Source organism: Lingula anatina, chromosome 3 (assembly GCF_051362555.1).
Source record: "Lingula anatina isolate TDL-2025a chromosome 3, LinAna3.0, whole genome shotgun sequence".
NCBI lineage: Eukaryota > Metazoa > Brachiopoda > Lingulata > Lingulida > Lingulidae > Lingula > Lingula anatina.
In genome coordinates, this window is record NC_141769.1 from 10012193 (window position 1) to 10033954 (window position 21762).

General features: G+C 32.9%; 1 protein-coding gene and 2 long non-coding RNA genes across 12 annotated transcripts in view; 2 read left to right on the plus strand and 1 right to left on the minus strand.

Moving 5' to 3' along the window:
• LOC106157511 (uncharacterized) overlaps positions 1–17648 on the plus strand; it is a 35520-nt gene extending 17872 nt beyond the window's left edge. For 3 of the 7 annotated variants that reach the window (XR_015333596.1, XR_015333593.1, XR_015333597.1), the window contains exons 2-4: positions 12548–12794; positions 15134–17025; positions 17469–17648. This is a non-coding gene — a long non-coding RNA (uncharacterized LOC106157511). Of the gene's footprint in view, positions 1–51; positions 73–6287; positions 6426–12547; positions 12795–13003; positions 13018–13416; positions 13519–15133; positions 17026–17468 lie in introns of those variants that run through there. The other 4 variants (XR_015333598.1, XR_015333599.1, XR_015333595.1 and 1 more) reach the window with 4 other exon arrangements.
• Positions 1726–9233, minus strand: LOC106157509 (uncharacterized). 4 transcript variants are annotated; one of them, XM_087009623.1, is made up of 12 exons: positions 9054–9233; positions 8450–8629; positions 7979–8148; positions 7587–7762; positions 7434–7532; positions 6931–7131; positions 6642–6768; positions 6059–6417; positions 5547–5681; positions 5272–5315; positions 5020–5068; positions 1726–4383 (listed from the first exon to the last, which is right to left on the minus strand). In XM_087009623.1, exons 1-12 carry the CDS (start codon positions 9105–9107, stop codon positions 4076–4078), a joined length of 1902 nt encoding a protein of 633 aa, XP_086865749.1. In that variant the 5' UTR covers positions 9108–9233; the 3' UTR covers positions 1726–4075. The 4 variants fall into 4 exon arrangements, with proteins under 4 accessions (XP_086865749.1, XP_086865747.1, XP_086865748.1 ...); XM_087009621.1 differs by having other exon boundaries at positions 5272–5312; positions 7434–7762; XM_087009622.1 differs by having other exon boundaries at positions 6642–6735; positions 7434–7762; positions 9054–9225.
• A 2461-nt stretch (positions 17649–20109) lies between the features above and the next one.
• Positions 20110–21695, plus strand: LOC106157504 (uncharacterized). Its single transcript, XR_015333486.1, has 2 exons — positions 20110–21030; positions 21518–21695. It is a non-coding gene; the product is annotated as an uncharacterized LOC106157504 (long non-coding RNA).
• The last annotated feature ends 67 nt before the right edge of the window (positions 21696–21762 follow it).

Below are 21762 nucleotides of genomic sequence, written 5' to 3' on the forward strand. Positions count from 1 at the left end.
ATTAATTTTTATTGAAGTTTTAGAAATAAAAAAAATTCATTTCAATTAAGGTCAGGCCAGGGATCTAGTTCTGTTAGTTGTTATATTTAATCATTTATTTTATTACTTCTCATTTATATATTTCTTTTTATTTATTTTTGAGGCAACACTAACATAAAGCTACATGAAGATTTTCATGCTAAATAAAGTCTGGATTATTAAATGTGCTTACCTCGTGCACACTCCTCCCCCAATTATGGATCTTTCTCTTTTTCATCATCTCACTTAAGATTTGTTTATCGACCTATTAATAAAAATAAAATTCCCAGTGGGGATTTCCCTATATCACCTGATTTTGACATTTGTGCCCTATTTGGTTTAAATATCACCTGATTTTGAGGGCATTTGTTTACCTTCCATACTAACATTGTTTGAAATCAAAATGCATTTGTTGGCATGCACTAGCTTTGTCTTAGAAAAACCTATTATAGGCCAACAGCAAAATAATCAATCAAGCAATTTAATTGTAATTGCATTTTTATTTAACAAACTCTTTATCTCGCCTCTACGAACTCTCCTCATCTGATTCATTAATACAGTGTTCAAGTTTTGATAAGTGTCTTCTTCTGTTTCAATGACTTAGTACAAAGTGGGAGCAATTTTCTGTGGGCATTCCCCAGGCTGAATTAAATGTATTCCAAACTGGCTGAATAAGTTGATCAGAGTTTTGGGGACATGCTTTTTGAGTACAGACCATTAATAGTTTTACAAAAGAATATTGTATATCAGAAGTACTCCGGGCAATTAGTCATCTCCAGGGCTCTGAAAAGGAAATCATGAAAAGTTATTGGCTGTACACCTGATATTATCCAGTACCATATATTTTGTGTCACATACTACTAAAAATGGAATCTTTTTCGTTTCAATTTATTATTATCATTATTATTTATTTTTTGACTAGGGGGGAAGGGGGAAGCAATTCGCCTGTTTTAAGTAGGTTTAAGTGTAAAACCTCACATGCTGTTTATCAGCAAGTTCATATATTTTTGGAGTTATAGTTTTGTGTGACATTCATACAGTACTGGGAATGAATCATAAATCAACAAGTTGCTTGGTACTTCTCATAACAGTTACTGTTCTAAATATTTATATTAGAGTAAAGTTGAAGTGGATTGTTTATGCATGAATACTCACAGTATAAAGTTGTTACATCATGCTGATAGTGGATAAGATCAGTGTACCTGTAACCAGGAAGTGCTTTAACTCTTGCACAATGCATGCTAATTATTTGAATAGAACAGGCAGAGGGGTAGGGGTGGGGTGTGGTGAAGCAAGAAGTTGTAAAGAGACTTTACTACTTCTTGGGTGGATTTATCATCTTCTGGGTCTTCCGGAAGACGGTCAGATTTTCAAGTTTACATTGATCGATATCTAATTTTTTCTGTTGGAAGACAGTCAAAAATGGTGGATGATTCAACAAAAATAATTTGGAAGACTATATGAAAACAACTCTGATTGGTGTTTTCTGATTGCCATATTTATTTCTGCTGTAAAGATTAATTCAAGATCATTTTCCCACAATTATTAATGTAAATAAAAACACAATTATTCTCAATTATGACAAAATTGAATTAAGTAAGGAGCATAAAGCATATTCCTGTTGTGATGGCTTAAATTTCAAATTAGTATACACTAAGTAGATCATGTTAGTAATGCGCCACTTTTATATCTGAAACAACAGTAAAATAACTTACTGAAACATTTATTATGGAAAAAAAGACAGCTGTCAAACATAAACCTGAAATAGGTTGAGTACATGGCTGATTGACATCTTAGTTAAGTCAACAACAATTAATGAGCAAATATGATTTTGAAAATGAAAAACTTACTACACTTCATGAAAACAATGTATGAGAAAATGACTGCTGTTTGAAATTATAACTTACAATGATATAAAATTAAAAACTTATGAATGTACAGCTTTACACTGTACGCAGTACAAATTGACTTGATAGCAAATGACACAAATCATTGCACATGCAAATGTCTGCAAAGTCGTCTACCTTAAAAATGATTATAATTAAAGTTTTAAAAATTAATACTGTGAGCATGAATATAAATTAATAGACCAAAAAAATTAGATAATAATTTCATTAAAATATAAATGCCATGTAAGCCAATAGTGCCAATATACAAAACAATGAAAGTGAACAAAATGGTAAGGTACAACCGTGAAATGCAAAAGATTTGACTAAAATATCAAACATGAGCACTCTGAAAAGCTGATGAATGTGAATTAGTGGCACCATGTATTGAGGCAATTTTTATTACTTACATATCACAAAATTTGATACTGGAAAAACTGGCCGAAGACACGAATATTAACAATGACATATGTTGTCTGGACAAGAATTAGCATTTCAGTGTTTTTGGTAATGAGCTTTTGAATACAACAAACACATAATACAGTTAGGAAAGGCACAAAAATGTCAAAATTAAAAAAATATATATATATGTGTACAGGCACTTTCTATAAAAAAATGCGAGTATTACGCTCCTTTCACATGGAAAATCTATTTTCAAAAAATCTCATAATCTATTTTTGGTATCTTGTGATCACGGTCTGTGCCCTGGATAGCCCATGCCGTAATTACTGGCAGCGCGAGTGAGTTACTTCCAAAGCTGTAATTAATTCTCGGCTGCGCTCGGAGGAGATCCTGATACCTAGACGCATGAGCAGTAGGAAGTAAGAAAGTAAATGGCGGTCGCAGTTGCTTTGAAAAATGTTTCTGTCGATTTTGTGCAACAACAACATCCCCTTTGACCTTCCTCCAACTTGTTTTGCACTACCACTAGCCATATTACGGGTTTGTATGCTTGAGTCGTCACAACTAAACTGATGAACGTCACAGCTTAGAGATACTACTGCGCATGCGTCAAGGTATCAGAATCTCCTCCGAGTGCAGCCGAGAATTAATTACAGCTTTGGAAGTAACTTGCTTGCGCTGCCAGTAATTACGCCGTGGGGTATCCAGGGCACAGACTGTGATCACAAGATACCGAAAATAGATTTTTAGAAAATAGATTTCCCATGTGAACGGAGCCTTACTTTCCACCCCCCACCCCCCATTTTGAGCTTACTTAAATCATCTTTTGTCATCTTTGTATTCTTTTCCTTCTACTATATGTGCCCTGGCACTGTCTTCTTTAGTAAAGTGAGTGAAGTCCTTACATGAATAAGCAATAATGCAAGGCAATTAAGCCAATAGTCGTCCTTTTTAATTTCTACACAACATGAAAACAATAAATGAAAATGATTGCAGTGTGAAATAATTATTTACACTGATATAAAGGTAAAGCAAAAAGCCAAGTAGTTTACAGCTTTCCACTGATTGACATGGTTTACAAATGACACAAACAAAACAGCATATGTACAAAACAATGATAATGAAGAAAATGGTAATGCACAATACAGTGGATTGGAATGAAATACGAAACCATTGCACTTTGCAGGCAATGTCTAAGCTGATGAATGTGAAATAGTGGCACCATGTATTGAGGCAAATGGTATGACTTAGATATCACAAAATATGATGGGGAAATGGCTGAAAAGTGGGATATTTACAATGACGTGTTATCTGTAAAAAAACTGACATTCCAGTGTTTTTGGTAATAAGCTTTTGATTCAATATACAATAAAAAAGTAATTTTGTATAATGGCACTTTCTTAAAAAAGTGAGTATTACTTTCCATCCCCCCATCTAACTCACAAAATTTGAAAAAAAAAGATAATTGTCTTGTATCATAATTGTGCTAACTTTAGAACTTATGTGTTCTTTGTAGGTACTTACTTCTACTATGTGTGCCCTGGCACTCTCCTCTGTAGTAAACTGTGCACGACAGAGCTATGATGCAAGGCAATTAAGCAAATAACCTTCCTTTTTTGTAACTTAGATGGGATAAGTAACACTATTATTATTTTTTAATCAGTGCTTTAACATATAATTTTTTTATTATTTATTTATTTATTATTATTATTATTATTATTTTGAAATTTTGACTTTTCCATCTCTTTAAAATAAGCTTGATGTTAACATCAAAATTCATTTTCTGCACACAGCTGCTTGCAAAGTCTCTCTAAAGCACTGTACCTTTCCATTTTCTCTAAAGCATCAAGTATAATGTCTACCGTTTTGTTCTTAGTACCATGTATGTTCAGAATAGCTTTGGTTTTACATTCTTGTCCACTGCCATGCCCACTGTATTCCAGATAATCAAGCTTCCTTGGAGATATTCCTGTTTTGTGCCCAAAGTGTCTCCAGTTGTTGCACATAGGTTTTGGAGGATCAAGTTCTGCTGCTAGAAGGTCTGTAATGTCTGGACTAAGATCTTCGATAGGCATATCTGAAAAAGTGTCGTTGATATCATTTAGCGTTATTCATTATAGAAGGGGGTAACCTTGTGTTAAGATATGTGAGCTATACTGGTATGTACTTTTAAGTGTTATATAGGTGGTCTAAGACAAACAATTTATAATCTTGTTGGCAAGAGAAAAGTATTTCATTTATTATCAAAACTTTGAATAAATCAGATAATATTAATGTTGGATATATGTTTTCTTTTCAAATTCAAAATACTAGTCTACAATGCAAGACATTTTTTGGCAGCCATATGTTGTCTCCAATTTTCTCTCAGTTATCCTTTCAACTGCTTCATTTGTAGAGTGCCTTAACTAAATGATGTCAGTTGGGGGATAGGGGTGGATATAGTGAGCTCGTACCACCCCTACCCTAGATATGGAAATTTTCCTTTATAGCCCCTCCTAAAACGCAATTTAACAAGCATGCATATATATATATATATATATATATATATATATATATATATATATATATATTGAGATGGAACCAAGCAATATTCTTTCATCCCCATGTCCTATTCAAGGATGCCCTGTGAAGGGAGTCTTAAAATTTTCACCCTTGTGATTTTGTTTACAAAATTCTGGATCTGAAAGTGCATAAACTGATTCTTCTAACTTACCTTTGGTTATTTCCTTGGCTTTTTGTAAAAGATTTGGATCAATATGCACCTGTAATAAATTTTTTTAAAAAGTTATCTTATGTCAAGGATTTATTAGAATGTTAGGCATCTGTGCTTTTACACATTGGTTTATTACGTACATTCTCTGTTCTGTTCAGAATGAAAACTTAATTTACAGAATATTCCTGATTAAGCAAATGGTTTCATTATTGATTAAAGTGGCCATAAGATCAAATAAATGATTATACTTACTTGTTCTCTTCGTACTTTTGCTTTAGATCGTGGCTTTGTCTCTGTTAGAAATAAAAATACCACTATTTTATGGTTATCTAATAATTTAATAAAATATATATGTATTCATGTCCCATGTACCGGGTACATTTTGTTCCTTCATCTAAATATTTTGTGACCAACTTCACAGACTCTCAAAAAGTGGAACACTTTCTAATTTGATCAAGGAATTGTACATGCATAAACATCGTTGATTGAAGAAAGTATAGCTATACTTCAGTTCCCTGTAGTCTTACCCTCTGTCACAACCCTCCCTGTCTGTATCTGGTCATTCCCAGCTGGTAGGTTTTGATCTTTGGAATAACTGTGAGCATCCTCCCATTCCTCCTCACCAGAGCTTCCCTGGGAACTGTTATCCAAAGTTTTTGGATCTACAAAATATTTCGATCAGTTTTGATAATAATTGTAAATGATTTGTTTTGCTTATTTTGATTCTACTTTCTGAAGATTTTATTGGTGGGAGTGTCTCACTGACTGTTAATCAGAAAGAATTGCTTACTGTAGGAGAATGTCTTATGTTCAGTACACACTTTGATCAAGGTATATTATTTCTTTATGACTATATATACCAATGCTAATGTTTTTATTGTTGTAATACTTGAATAATTATGATGGTAAAGTGGTGAGGTCAGCAGATGTATTTGAGATGAATTTTGTAGAAACCTTGGATTTAACATTATTTTATTTACTGTGTTGACATATAAGGATACTTCAATATGAAACATGAAATTTAAAAATTGATATTGACCTGCATCTGACAGGTAACCTGATGACGTGGGTGATACTTTAGCATGTCCAGGAATGCTGTTACTGCTTCCATTTGGTTTATCTTCGCCTTCAGCATATTTTCCACCTTTTGGATCTATTGTGGTCTTCATCTGCAGACTTTGACTAACCTGATGGAAGGTGCAGGTGGAAGTTTTCATATTCTCACATTCTTCACAACGGTGAGGACTGTGTGGTGAAGGTTTGTGTGATTCAGGTAGAGGAGAATTATTTCCAGAGTTTAAGCCAGTGCCAGAAACCTTCTCTGACATCTGCTGCAATTCGTTGACCTCCAGCTTGGTACTTCCACCTTGTTCTGGACTGTTTGGTACCTGAACATATCTGGAAAGGTACAATTTAAAAGATGACAAGGGATTAGCTAGCTGGTATACATGCCTTATATCTAACCAGCATATTTGTTTTCTTTGTATGTTGCAAGTGTGTTGCTCACTTATATAAATTTATAATGATAATATTGAGTAACTTTCAAAGTAATTTTGCAGTCATTGGAAGTTTCTACAAGTTTTCATTCTCATCTATTTTTTTATTATACTTATAATTAATACCTTGCTCCTGCAGATATCAACTTTTTTCTGGCTGGCATTCTCTCTTCATTTTCTGTGAACAGTGCCTGGTTCTCCAATAGTGAGTTATGAACATCTGAAAATACCCTGGTTATATGTAGATTGTTTCCTGTCAAATAAGTAAATGTGGTATGTTTAACGAGGTTTACTTTTGAAAGGATGGTTGCTTTTTCTAAATGAATGAAAAAATATAAGGGTTTCATTCAGTGAAATTTTTTGAGCTATAGAAAACATTTATCTTTTATGTAGATAGATGTTGTGTGAAACATACCTTTGTCATCAGATGAATCTGTTTCATAAGAAGTCTGTTGGTTTTCTGAATTTCTACAGAATTTGCATCCTGCAACTACAGCTATGATTGCTACAATGACAGCAACTGCTACAGCAATAATTATACCATTGATGGTGCCAATGCCGAGGCCATTGTCAGGATTAACAGATGGGCTGGTGATGTTCTCATTGTTGGAGTCACCTGAAATAATCAACTATGGATGTAAACTGTTTTGAAAATATTTTTAAAATAAGAAAGCTTTTCCTCATATTAACATGTCCTAGACATTTAATTTATTATTAATTGATGTAGTTTTAAGATACATGATGTACAGGTAACTTGTTATATTTAGGTACTAGCTCAGAAATTAAGATAAATAATAAAGAGAAAAATAAACAATATATACTTAATTCTGAAGCACAGCTTCTTTAAGTCACAATTATAACAAAAAAAGAAGTCTGTGGAAAAATGCCAAATACAGAGTTACATGCCATTAAACCTACCTTTTGTGTTACTGATATGTGAAGCATACTTCTCTGGTTTCTGAGTATACGTAATAGTCACATTTCCGACATTTGGGCCTACTATTTTTGTGGTTGAAAACACCATTGGTGTTGTGGGTGTTGAAGACACCAGTGGTGTTGTGGATGTTGAAGACACCATTGGTGTTGTGGGTGTTGAAGACACCAGTGGTGTTGTAGGTGGTGTCATTGGTGGAGGTGAAGATGTCTTGTCAAAAAATTGTTTGCAGCTTAGGTGATCATCTGATGTCCAGCATTTTGCGCAGTTTATGTCTGCTACATGAGTAATGATATCTTCTGTTTCATAGTAGCTGTAAAAAAAGTAATTATACAATATTCTTTAGCAACATGAACTTTATAGCATGAAACTTTATTTATTTAGAAGAATGAAGAAAAACAATCAGCAATTAAGTAAATGACTTCAAACTGTAGACTGTATTAACAAATGAATGGTCAGTTTAATTGAGAATTAACTTACTTCATACTATTGTAAAAATGTGTACTTGAATTAAGACATCTGAACGTACCCATCCTTGCATTTTCCACACTGGCTATTGGCTGTTGCTGTGCATTCAGTGGCAGTGATGCGATTTGAGAGTTCACAGGTTTTGCATGGTAAACAATAGGCAACTCCAATTTTATTACTAAATGTTTCACCTTTTTTACATGGCTCACAGACTATGTCACATGGATCAGGCTAGAGAGAATAAAAAAATAATTATGATTAACATTAAGCTCAATAAAAGTAAAGACTTGCAATCAAAAATTGAAATGGGAACTTAAAAATATTGGATGTTAATGTACATGTATTTCTTTTGCAAACTCATTGATATTTTAAAAGAATGAAAATGTTTCACTAAAATCAGCTGGATGTACATGTATACTATTTCAGTAATGGGTACACAAGTCTTTGCTGCTAAGTTATGCTTATTATCTATTTATTAAGTCTTTGCCATATTTTTTGAAATAAGAAAAATATTCAAAAATATTTTTCTTACAAAAAACTCGCGTTTCTTTCCGTAGCCTATTTCACAGGTATTACACTCTTTACAACAACCATCATTGGTCTTCTTGTCATTACGGTTGCAACCCTGTGATCCTGGACTGTAGAACCTCTCTCCATTTTCTTTGCACATAGCATTGGATGGAATCTCATTGGAATACACTGTGCTTGGAAGCTTAAACATTTAAAAATTGATCGATTACATTTTCTTAAAAGATTAAAATTTTAGATTTAAAAAAATGTACTGATATCAGCCAGCACACTGAAAAACATTGCCCATGCTGTTAAAGATTGAGTGCATTGGAGACCTCTTACTGGATTGAATAGGCCACATTGAGTATTGGATCTTAAAAATGTAATGTAGTAAGTCTTAACAAGCAATACGTATCACAATGATCACTACAGACTGCATGTACATGTATAATCTAGGTTATAAGTATCAGAAGTATTAATTAAGACTCAATTAATCCAGCTAGCCATTGTGGTTCTGTGCCATTTTAGTTCCCAGCTTCCAGGATAGAACTGATAGCATGTTAACACTATATGTGATGATAATATTAGTACATATTTTGTTTGTTGAAAGAGACTTAAAGTTTTACCTGAGTAACAGAAAGCACTCCGAAGAGGATAAATAACTTGTGGACTCTTATCATGATAATCACCAATCAGATTTTCTCTCCCAATCCTGCTGTAATGTGAAAAAAAGAATATTGGACAGAGGAGACACATATATATGCCTAAATAATATAACAGATTAATCCTGGAGTTAGCAAAAATTTCCAGGCTTTAAGTTAAGACCAACTACAGTTATTATACGAGGCTGGCCCCCTCGTCTGTAGACAAGACACCAACTGGAAGTATCAATATACTGTTAAAGCATAGAATTACCCAAGGAGTGGCTGTGTTTTATGACGTCAGATGATTTCAAAGGGGGACAATGACTTAACGTGCTAATAATAAATACTATTGTGAAATAACATCAGGGCACACATTTCTATGACCTTTGATATTTGTTTGTGAGAAATGATGTTATGAATGCATGTGTAATTACCTGTCTGGTGTGCTATTCAGGTTGAATCTTAGGATAGGATACTTATTTGATAGGTAACTCTCACCATAATGAATGAGCACCAAGGCAGGCGCTGACTGTTTGTTCACTACATGCCTTGGTTTATTCTACTTTAACCTTGTCTTCTAGTGCTCTAGTGCTTAATCTGTGTCTAGTAATGTGATTGTCATTTTAAAGGTCCATACTAAGATCCAAAATCTTGGATCCTAGGACCAATGTAGGATTTTTTTATGACAAACTCACACTTGACAAATTTACCAAAGGTAATGTTTCTTTTAAAAACTAATCTTTGATCTTTCTTTTTTGACACATTACCCTGTAAATCAGGTATTTTCAAATATGTTTTACCATAAAAATGATTCTGGAATTGTTAAGTTAGCTATTTCTAATTAGGATATAGGTAGCTATAAGCAGACTGGTTGATGCATTAGTTTGGATGTTGACACAGATATGTAGTGTAAACACATTGATTCAATTTTTCCAAAATTTAGAATTCAATTTCCGAGAAACCATATAATTAATTGTCAGCATATTATGGGATAAAAATGACTAATGAATATATTCCTTAGAATCACAATGAAAAAAATGTAATATATTATTGAATCTGGATTATGAATCCCATTTCTGTTTCAATAAACTGCGAAAAATGAATAAATAAATAAAAAAACTTTCAATTAAATCCACATGCAGTCACACAGATAAACAAGGGCCTGTTTCTTGTTCAATCATAATGCATATAAGTATTCTGCACATGGCAGAAATGGTGACACAGCAGTTAATTCTTATTGATAAGTTATTTATCATTGATCGCTCTGCAATGTATACCTCTTCAAGACCTGATTTTCTTGTCACTGGTGAACAATGAATGTGATAAATTTCATTATTTCGTAAGAAGTATATATAAATTAGCATGCATCAGTTGTTGACTTCGCATTACCTTTGAAATTTTCTATATCTTTAGTTTGCTCAAATAGTAACATACATATCTACACAATCTCTTTCATCAGGTAAAATCATTCTTCTGTACGTCACTGTAAATGTTGCAGCAAGTCCCACCATGACTGACATGGCACGTGTATGAAAGGGATTGATATTAATAGAATTTTTGCTAGCATCAGTAATTTTCTTTGGGATGGGCTTTAACCCTTAAACTTGGATGCCCTGCCCCCTATGGCTTAATTTAACCCTTTAAACTTGGGATTCCCTGCCCCCTATGGCTTTACTCCTTTACATTTGGATTCCCTGTCCCCTTTTCACATGTTTCTTCAGATCAAGACTGGATTTAACAAATACATTGCAGTACATGTGCTGACTTACCATAGGACATCCAACATAAATAATGTATTATTTTGTCATAATGACATACCTTAATTGATGAAATCATACCTGGAGTCAGACCATATTAAAGTAGCCAATGATAGCTACTGTAGGGTTGTTTACCAAATTTCTGCACCCATTTTCTATTGGCCACAAGCTAAGTTACCCTATATTTAGAAGCAAAATTTGGGGGGTTATTCCCCTAAGTTTCGAACAGTTCTGATTCATGTAATACCTTGCTGCAGTCCACCAAAGAAAATAACTTCTTTGTTTAATACATTATACCCATAAATGTGTGCTAAATTTTTTTTGAAATGAGTATATAGTGTCTTCATTTAATGAACTGCACTGTAGTATTGATATATCCTTGGACATAGTAAACTAAAATGTATAAAATAAAGACTAATTTCATGTGCCCCAGGCCTAGACAGTTATCCAAAATGGTTTTGAATTCACTCAGTGCACTTTTTCACACGTCTCATTAACCACAGTAAAATATACATCAGAGCAATTATGAAAAACAAATCTTTGGTTATTCATTGTACCTGACAGGTTGTAGTTATGAAGTTCTTTTACTTTATATGCAAAACCTGTGTAGGATATGGCTATATTGTTTAGGGAAATCCTTACTGGAACATTCCCACAAAGCTGTCTGGCCACACAGGTATTCTAACTACTTGCACTAATGTGAGAAGATGACAAACAGTGCTACTGATTTATTTTCGAAAACTCTATTGAAATATGCCTTATCATTTTATAAATGAACACTTTTTTGCTGGAAAGTGGAGTCAAAGTCAGATTTCATGATTTTTGAAAGATCTAACATCAAAAATTGCCTATAAAACACTTCTTTGATTATGAACCAAAACATTGTATGGGAACTTAAAAGCCAGCTTAGCAAGGTCATCTGTCAAATACATACATTGATCCTGGCAGAACTCAATTGTTACCTGTAAATTACCATCTGTATCATATGTGATATTTCATTTTTAAAACTATAAGCGTGTGTTTGATAATTGCAAAATCTGTTTTTTGGTTATTATATGATGCTTATTATGATATCATGGCCAACTGACAACTGAACAAATAAGGGACCGTTCACATGGAAAGTCTATTTTCTAAAAATCTATTTTCTATTCGCGGTATCTTGTGATCACGGTCTGTGCCCTGAATATCCCGCGGCGTAATTACTGGCAGCGCGAGCCAGTTACTTTCAAAGCTGTAATTAATTCTCGGCTGTGCTCGGAGTGATCACAAGATACCGCGAATAGAAAAAAGATTTTTAGAAAATAGACTTGTCATGTGAACGGAGCCTTAGTCATCTCACATGAACCTGCACTGATAAGGTTTCATGTACAGATGAAGGGGCAGATTTAAAATGTGCCTATAATCTGATAGAGTAAGAATGATGTTAAATTTTCATATATTTTCTTGATAATTCTTTTATGCACCAAATATCAATGAAAAAAAAACAAAAACATTGTAATATATTCCATGTCAATGTTACCTATGTGTATTTAATTTCTTCATTCCATTCAACCCCAGTGTGATATATCAAATATCAAAACAAATTGGTCGCAGAATTTTTTTTAAAAGCTGCAGTTGAATTTCAAATTATGTCAGATCCGTTTAGATAAATATCAGTTATATGAATTTCAACTGTCATTTCGTCACTGAAGAATATAAAACCTAGCTACTGAATTTCAGATTTACCACTGGCAACATGTATCAGAGCTCCTCACCTTATTCACTGGAGTGTCAAGCAGCTAGTGAACCTGACAGGAAGTCTAGACAAGGCAAGGAGTGCCCATTTGTTATTGCGTGGGAGGACTGATTAATTTTGGAACATACAAAGTCAAATATGTAAACACGCATGGTCAACTTTTAAATATACTTTTTGGCTTTGGGCCAAATGGCCCACAGACCCATTGGTGAATCAGAGGTACAACAACAGGTAAATACAAAAAATAATAATAATAATAAATATATATGTAACAAAAAAGAAAACTTTGACTGGATTATTATAAATGAGTACTGTTTTATGTATTATTATTATTATTATTATTATTGTAATCTTTGTGATGTTTTTTTATTCCATTAATTATTGTAATTATTACTTTTTGGCTTTGGGCCAAATGGCCCAAAGACCCACTGGCGAAACAGAGGTACAACAACAGGTAAATACAAAAATAATAATAATAATAATAAAAATTATTATTATTATAATGATAATAAATATATATGTAGCAAAAAAGAAAACTTTGACTGTATTTTTATAGATGAGTACTGTTTTATGTATTATTATTATTATTATTATTGTAAGTCTTTGTGATGTTTTTTTTTATTCCATTAATTGGGTCATGTACATGAAGTATTATATAGGTAAATTTCTCTGATTTTGCAATATACTGATGGCCTAGAGTGGTGCTGATTTTAGTCAAAACGTTTCACCTGCAAGGAAAACTTTTAAAATGTACCAAGAAAATGAAAAAGAAAATAGATTTATTCTAAAGCAAGTTGCCATGCATTGTTACATGAGTACCTAACATTTTTTTCATCTATAACATTTTCTATAGGGTTTTTAAGTAATTGACTCCAAAGTTAAAATCACCAGAGAGACAAAACAAACATGGATATCTATAATTTTTCCAATCTTAGAATGGATACAATAGTGTCAAGTAAGCATGAAAAATCTATCAGACAGAAATGTCATAGGGACTAACCTTAACCGGTTTCAACTGGTATTTGTGAAACTACTGTAGACACTGACTTCCAGTAGCTAGGTCACTGCATGAATACATGGCTAATAAATATATTTATTACTGTAAAGCGAAAATACACACCTCTCTCCTAGCTCGAGCTCCCATCACCTGTATAGATTTGTTTAGATGGGCAGAATTGAGTGATGCAATACAATATACATATTACATATATGCAGTGTATTGTGTGGGGAAATCTGCATTGGAACATTTCTGCAATGCTGTCTGGCCACACACAGGTTAAAGGGATAATAACTCTTCCTTTTGGCTAAAAAATGAATTTTCCTGGAGTAAACAACAATTTTCCCATACTTACCAATGGTTAATGAATCCATTTTTACATTCAAAGTTAGTCCCTGTTTTTTTTTCTAAAAATTTTTTTTTTTTGTTATAATCTCTTAAGAGATGCATGTTATAATCTCTTAAGAGATTATAATAGAGTATAGCCATCAATGGAGGTCACGTGGTCTAAAGACAAGCTCAGATATCAGAATAATAGCTATAACTGCCGTATTTGTGGTGAAACAGAATATATTATTTTTCTGTGAGTTGTTTACGATGTTTTAATTGTGAAATATAGATCTCATACGAAGAGGTATTATCCCTTTAAGCTACTTACACTAATATGAGAAGATGATGGCAGGAAGCTGTGCTCCTAATTTCTTTTCAAAAACATAATTGAAATCTGCCTTATCATTTAGAAATAAACCTTTTTTTGCTGGGAAGGGGAGTCAAAGTCAGATTTCATGATTTTTGAAAGATCTAACATCAAAAATTGCCTATAAAACACTTCTTTGATTATGAACCAAAACATTGTATGGGAACTTAAAAGCCAGCTTAGCAAAGTCAGCTGTCAAATACATACATTGATCCTAGCAGAAATCAATTGTTACCTGTAAATTACCATCTGCATATATATGTGATATTTCATTTTTAAAACTAACCATAAGCATGTGTTTGATAATTGTTAAATGTGTTTTTGGTTATTTTGTGAAACTTATTATGCTATCATGGCCAATTGACAATAAATGAATAAGACACCTGTTATAAATGAGCTTGATAAGGATCATGGAAGATATACTAATGACAGGACAGATTTAAAATGACACCTGAAACATTACATCTAACTTACTAAGAGGATATCATAGTTTTTCTGATACATTTAGTGTACTTGCATGATAGAATAGAAATGATGTTAAACTTTTATCAGTTTTTTAATAATCCTTATATGCAAGTTTCATGTTATCGTGAATATCACTTGTTGTAAAAACTCTCACCAAATGTTCATAAAAAAAAAAAACTCTGTAATATATTCCATGTGAAGACTGAGTGCTAACTGTGCCTACTTGATTTCCACAATGCATTTAACCACAACGTAATATATCTAATATCAAAACAAAGTGGTTGCAGAATTTTTTAAAAGCTGCAGTTCAATTTCAGATTATGTCAGATCAGTTAAGATAAATATCATTTACATCTATTTCCAATGTCATTTTGTCACTGAAGAATATAAAACCTAGCTACTGAATTTCAGATTAACCACTAGCTGGCAACACATTATATCAGAGCTCCTCACCTTATTCGCCTGAGTGTGGAATAGCCTAAGTGAACCAGACAGGAAGTCTAGACAAGGCAAGGAGTGGCCATGTGTTATTGCGTGGGAGGACTGTTTTATTTTGGAATATGCATGGTCAACTTTTGAATATACTTTTTTGTCTTTGGGTCAAATGGCTCGCCAATACACTCGTAATATTTCACATACAGCTCGGCGACTCGTATTGTATCTATCACTTATTACTGAAAAGCGAAAATACGTACCTCTCTCCCCCCCATCACCTGTATAGATTTTTAAATGGGCAGAATTGAGTGATGCAATACAATATACATATTACATATGTGCAGTGTATTTGATAAGAGATGAAAAACAAAGTCCAAACTAGGCAAAGAGCGACCATGTGTTATTGCCTGGGACGACAGTTTTGTTTTGGAATGAACAAAAATAAGTGAACACATGCATTGTCAATAACTTTCAGAAATTGAAGGGATGGTTTGCCCCCCCCCCCTCCCCCCCCCCCCCCCGACACCACTGAAATCTGCCGCTGCACACAAACACACACACACACATCATCATCATCATCATCATCTTATTTCTAATGTATAAATGTATTCTTAAGTCTTTTATGAGGGTTGTAGATTAACCAACATGGTGACTTCTAAGCATGTAATTTGACCTGTACCTTAGGTCAATAAATGATATTTTTGTCAATCTTAAACAGCTGTCACTAACTCTCGTTTGAATAATTATTGATAAATGCATCATACATAACTAAGTCATATACCTATAACTGCAAAACTGGGCAAACAGATAAAAGGATCAAATTTTTTTTTTTTTTTTTTTGCTGATCGAGTGATTTATTTATTTTTTATTGTGATAATAGATCTAGATATGTATTACATGTATGTATAACACAAGTAGTTTAGAGGGCCTGCAAAATGTACTGAAACATTTTAGTGCTCAATAAAATTATTATTATTATTATTATTAATTTGTTTGGTTTATTTTTTGGCATGTGGACATTATTTAAGTCTATAAGATACTGGTAGAAGTGATTTATAAATGTTAGAGGGAGATATTATAAACAGTTCTAAAATACGGTTTAGTTTGACCTTTTCTTTTGAATAAAAAATAATAAAAGAGTTAATTATGGATGCACATTGACCACAGTTCACATGTAATAAACATTGTCAGCAATAATTGTAATACATTTTTATCTCTTTTTTCATGATTTTTTTTTTTTTTTTGCATGTGTGTAAAACCTCATTACTAAAATAACGGCAATTTTATAGGCATCTCATGTAAATAATAACAGAAATAATTTGAAAAATAAGTACGGTTATGTATGACTGCTTTGGAAGACAGAAATGTAAATACTAATGGTAATTACAAGCCTATTAGGAGATGTGAATTTAACGAAGTAATTTCATGATAAGTGACAAAAACTAGATAATTATCTGATAAATATTATTCTTATAGCACTGACATAACAAGGCCAGGAAATGGATCAAATAAAAATAATAACTTCACTTAGCACAGAATTAATGAAACATTTGATGGGCAAGTTTGCCTGAGTATAAAAGCCCAGTAGTCATTGCCAAGTTTTAAGATAAATGTCATAACAAAGCCAAAATGTTTTCAAAGAGGTGTGCTTTAGTAATGCTGTGTCTCGTGGTGGTTATGGCAGGGTTGGCATTGTCTAAAAATTACTTGATAGGAGACACAAGTAACATGCCTGAATTCTGCAAGAAACATCCTGTAGGTACCAAGGTCTGTAATGGTATTGCTGATGAATTGGGCCACTGGACCTGCTGCACATGTGGACCAAATGGTGCATTTGGATGTACAGGATAACTGAAACCAGTATGCTGGTATGTATCTTTTTCCTGTATTCTGAACAAGAACTATACATGTATCATTTTATAGTTGTATGTACTGCTTGATTACTATATTTAATTATTTGTTTCTTTCAGTTTCTTGTCAGCATTATTTATCATCACCTAACAATTTAAAGAAGTGCAGGGGTCACGAATGCCCTCCACACACTTGAAGGCCATGAGGACCATGGGGATGATAGATTTTATATCTAACATGTTTTTACTCTCAAAAAATAAAGTTTAATAAATAAAGAACTGGGTGACTTATTCTTGTCCAAATTGCATTTCACTTTGTATGAGGCGTTTTATCCAACCTTTTAAAATGCATGATGACACCTGCACTTTGGGTTTTGTTTTTTATGTTGTCCTTAAGTTTTTTGCCATTTTCAAATATGCCTGATAAATTAAGTAAATGAATTTCTTTTTCCTTTTTGCAGTGGTGCCTGTGGCTACTTTCTTTTGGCTTGAAGAAAATGAAAAAACATGTTGTAGAACAGTGTGCCGATTGAAGTACATACAGTGTGAATTTTTGCTTCAGTCTATTTGACTGTTGCAGATAGATTATTCATTCTTAAAATGTGAATTATGCAATAAATAAGTGCTAATCACAAACTGTAGTGCATTGTTTGTGTTTTTTTAACTCATTTACTTCAGAATATAAGTAATTAAATATCCATTAAAAATTTCTGCGTTTACATGTCTTATGCCAATAAATATTTCTAAGGACATCTTTTTACTTCAGTTGCTGTTAGAAAGGGCTATTAATAGCCTATCACTGAATGAGTCATTTTTAAAAGAGAGAAAGGAGGGATTGTCATTATTGTTATTTTAGGAGAGTATTTTGACACCATTACATTTATTAGTGTCCAAGTATTTCATTTAACATGTGCAAATGTTATCCACTTCTAGTTTTATCCATTTTTGTCCTTTGGCTGCCAAATGAAAAAAAAAGCACTTGTTATAAATGATCTTAATTATAATTTCAGAGGGAAAATCTTAACATCCAATTTTCAATGTACAGTATTAAAAAAAATTGTGGTAGTTCACCATTTTTGACTGATAAACTTAAAAATTCATGTTTCTTTCTTAAACTCTTCATAAAACATTATCTCCGGGTCTATTACCAAACAATGTTTCATAATCCCAACCGTGTTGACACATTACACCTTTGCATTCGGTCGAGAGATCATACAAAAGAACACAGGAAGTTGTAGTTTTTTAAAGTTCTGTGTATTTACTTTGGCTGTTATGAAATATGTGGGTGGACAAGTTAATAACTTTGAGATTTAGCTGAGCTGTGCCAGTAGATGAATCTTAAGTTGAGAAGCTATGGGTAATAGTGTTAAATAATATACTTACATTTAATTATCTCATAACACCACCTGTGAATTCTACTCAAATGTGCCACAAAATTTTCATGATTTGAACTTTTGATAATAATAATATTAATGTACATATCAACCACTTTATGAGTACTTAAAAGCAATAAATGGAAGTGTGTGTTTGCAGCCTCTCCAGTCTATTGGGACATATTTTATTTTTCTGTTAAAGAAATCTGAGGTACAATAGAATGATAAATCAAGACTTATAAGTCAAGCTCTTAGCATCAATATGTATTTTCTAGTACAGTACCGGTAGTACTTAACTGTTACCATCTGATACACTATCACATTTTAAAGAGTGGTTAATACCCCATAAAATGCGTACCACGTGCAAGAGATATGGACTATAAAGCAATTCATTTGTGAAAAAAATCTGAAGTTAATGCAAAAACAATTAAAATTTCCATAGGGGTCTATAGTAATTGACTCCAGAGTTTAAATCACCAGAGCAACAAACATGGATATCTATCATTTTCGAATCTTAAACTGGATGCAATAGTGTCAGTTAAGCATGAAAAATCTATCAGACAAAAATGTCATAAGGACAAACCTTAACCGGTTTCAACTGGTATTTGTCAAACTATGGAGACACTTTCAGTAGCTAGGTCACTGCATGGATACAAGGCTAATAAATATTACTGCAAAGGGAAAATGCCTCTCTCCTCCCATCACCTGTATAGATTTGTTTAATGGGCAGAACTGAGTGATGCAATACAATAAACATATTACATATACATATTACAGTGTATCTTAGAAGAGATAAAAAGTGAAGTCTAGATATGGCAAAGTGGAGGACCATCTAATTTTGGGAGAAATGGAGTCTGCAATAAGTAAACACGACTTTTTAATATACTTTTTTGGCTTTGGGCCAATGGCCCATGGGTTACATACAGGGGCAGATCCAGGATTATTTGAAGTGGGGGGGGGGGGGGGGGGGGGGGGGGGGGGCAAGGATGCGAAAACCCCCCCCTGACACCCCCCCCCCTCTAAATCCCGCATTGACATAGATGTGCAACTACAGGTTAAAACTAAAATAATAATAATAATAATAAAATAATAATAATAATAATAATAATAATAATAATAAAATAAATTTTAAAAAAATAAAAATTAATAATAATAATAATAATAATAATAATAATAATAATAATAATAATAATAATTATCATAAATGATAATAATAATTATGTAATTTTTTATTAATGTAAAAAATAAATTATATAACTGTAGGAAGGTAAATACTGCCTTAATCATATTGATATAACATAAAAGTTTCTCTAACAAATACTTGTTCATTAGAAATAAACACTCTGTTTACTGATTACCCTTAACTAGAAGAGATAATCAACAAGACTTGTCTTAGACATTTCCATGCTTGGTTGTAATATTGATTGGTTAATGAATTTAAAACACACACACACACACACACACACACGCATCATCATCATCATCATTGGTTTATGGTTTATTCTTTGCCATGTGGACAATATTTGAGTCTGTAAGGTACTGGGTGATTTATAAGTTCTACAGGGAGATTTTATAAAAAGTTCTAGAATAAGGTTGAGTTTGACCTTTTCTTTTGAATAAAAAATAATAAAAGAGTTAATTATGGATGCACATTGACCACAGTTCACATGTAATAAACATTGTCAGCAATAATTGTAATACATTTTTATCTCTTTTTTCCTGTTTTTTTTTTTTTTGCATGTGTGTAAAACCTCATTACTAAAATAATGGCAATTTTTTGGCACCTCATGTAAATAATAGCAAAAATTTTTTGAAAAATAAGTACATGGTTAAAAATAATGGCAATTTTTTGGCACCTCATGTAAATAATAGCAGAAATAATTTGAAAAATAAATACATGGTTATGTATGGGCGCATTCCCATAGATTTTAGATCGATCTATCCCCGTGGGGAGTCTCACTAGATTACAGTCAGATAATCTGGCTTAAATGTCCGTCCCGCCTACTACAAGCTGTAAGGGGATAATTAACTTTCGTGCCTGCTCGGCTGACATCTATTTAGTGTGAACCCCCAGGGAGTTAGGTCGATTTAGTTGGATAGATCTTATCTCTGGGAATGGGGTCTATGACTGCTTTGGAAGTCAGAAATGTAAATACTGTTGGTAATTACAAGCCTATTAGGAGATGTGAATTTAACAAAGTAATTTCATGATAAGTGACAAAAACTAGATAATTATCTGATAAATATTATTCTAATAGCACTGACATAACAAGGCCAGGAAATGGATCAAATAAAAATAATAACTTCACTTAGCACAGAATTAATGAAACATTTGATGGGCAAGTTTGCCTGAGTATAAAAACCCAGTAGTCATTGCCAAGTTTTAAAATAAATGTCATAACAAAGCCAAAATGTTTTCAAAGAGGTGTGCTTTAGTAATGCTGTGTCTCGTGGTGGTTATGGCAGGGTTGGCATTGTCTAAAAATTATTTGATAGGAGACACAAGTAACATGCCTGAATTCTGCAAGAAACATCCTGTAGGTACCAGGGTCTGTAATGGTATTGCTGATGAATTGGGCCACTGGACCTGCTGCACATGTGGACCAAATGGTGCATTTGGATGTACAGGATAACTGAAACCAGTATGCTGGTATGTATCTTTTTCCTGTATTCTGAACAAGAACCATACATGTATCATTTTATAGTTGTATGTACTGCTTGATTACTATATTTGATTATTTGTTTCTTTCAGTTTCTTGTCAGCATTATTTATCATCACCTCCTAACAATTTAAAGAAGTGCACTGGTCACGTATGCCCTCCACACACTTCAAGGCCACGAGGGCCATGGGGATGATAGATTTTATATCTAACATATCTAACACCCTCAACAAATAAAGTTTTAATAGATAAAGAAACAATGTGACTGTTATTCCTGTCCAAATTGCATTCCACTTTGTATGAATCGTTTTAGTTAAAAACTTTTTTATCCAACCTCTTGAAATGCATGATGACACCTGCACTTTGGCTTTTGTTTTTTTTTATATGTTGTCTTTTAGTTTTTTTGCCATTCTCAAATGTTGAATTATCAAATATGCCAGATAAATTAAGTAATGAATTTCTTTTTCCTTTTTGCAGTGGCGTCTGTGGCTACTTTCTTTTGGCTTGAAGAAAATGAAGAAACATGCTGTAGAACAGTGTGCCACTTGAAGTACATAAAGTGTGAATTTTGGCTTCAGTCTATTTGACTGATGCAGATAGATTATTCATTCTTAAAATGTGAATTATGCAAAAATAAATGCTAATCACAAACTATTGTGCATTGTTTATCTCATTTACTTCAGAATATTAGTAATTAAATATCCATTAAAAATTTAGAAGCG

What these genes read in the sequence shown, in the direction of transcription:
- LOC106157509 (XM_087009620.1), bottom strand. Translation starts at nt 9,107, where the DNA reads ATGATAAGAGTCCACAAGTTATTTATCCTCTTCGGAGTGCTTTCTGTT. An exon ending in AGGGAGGGTTGTGACAGAGG is followed by an intron (nt 5,316 to 5,546) that starts GTAAGACTACAG and finishes TTTTATTTCTAA; the next exon opens with CAGAGACAAAGCCACGATCT. An exon ending in AGCCAAGGAAATAACCAAAG is followed by an intron (nt 4,384 to 5,019) that starts GTAAGTTAGAAG and finishes ACACTTTTTCAG; the next exon opens with ATATGCCTATCGAAGATCTT.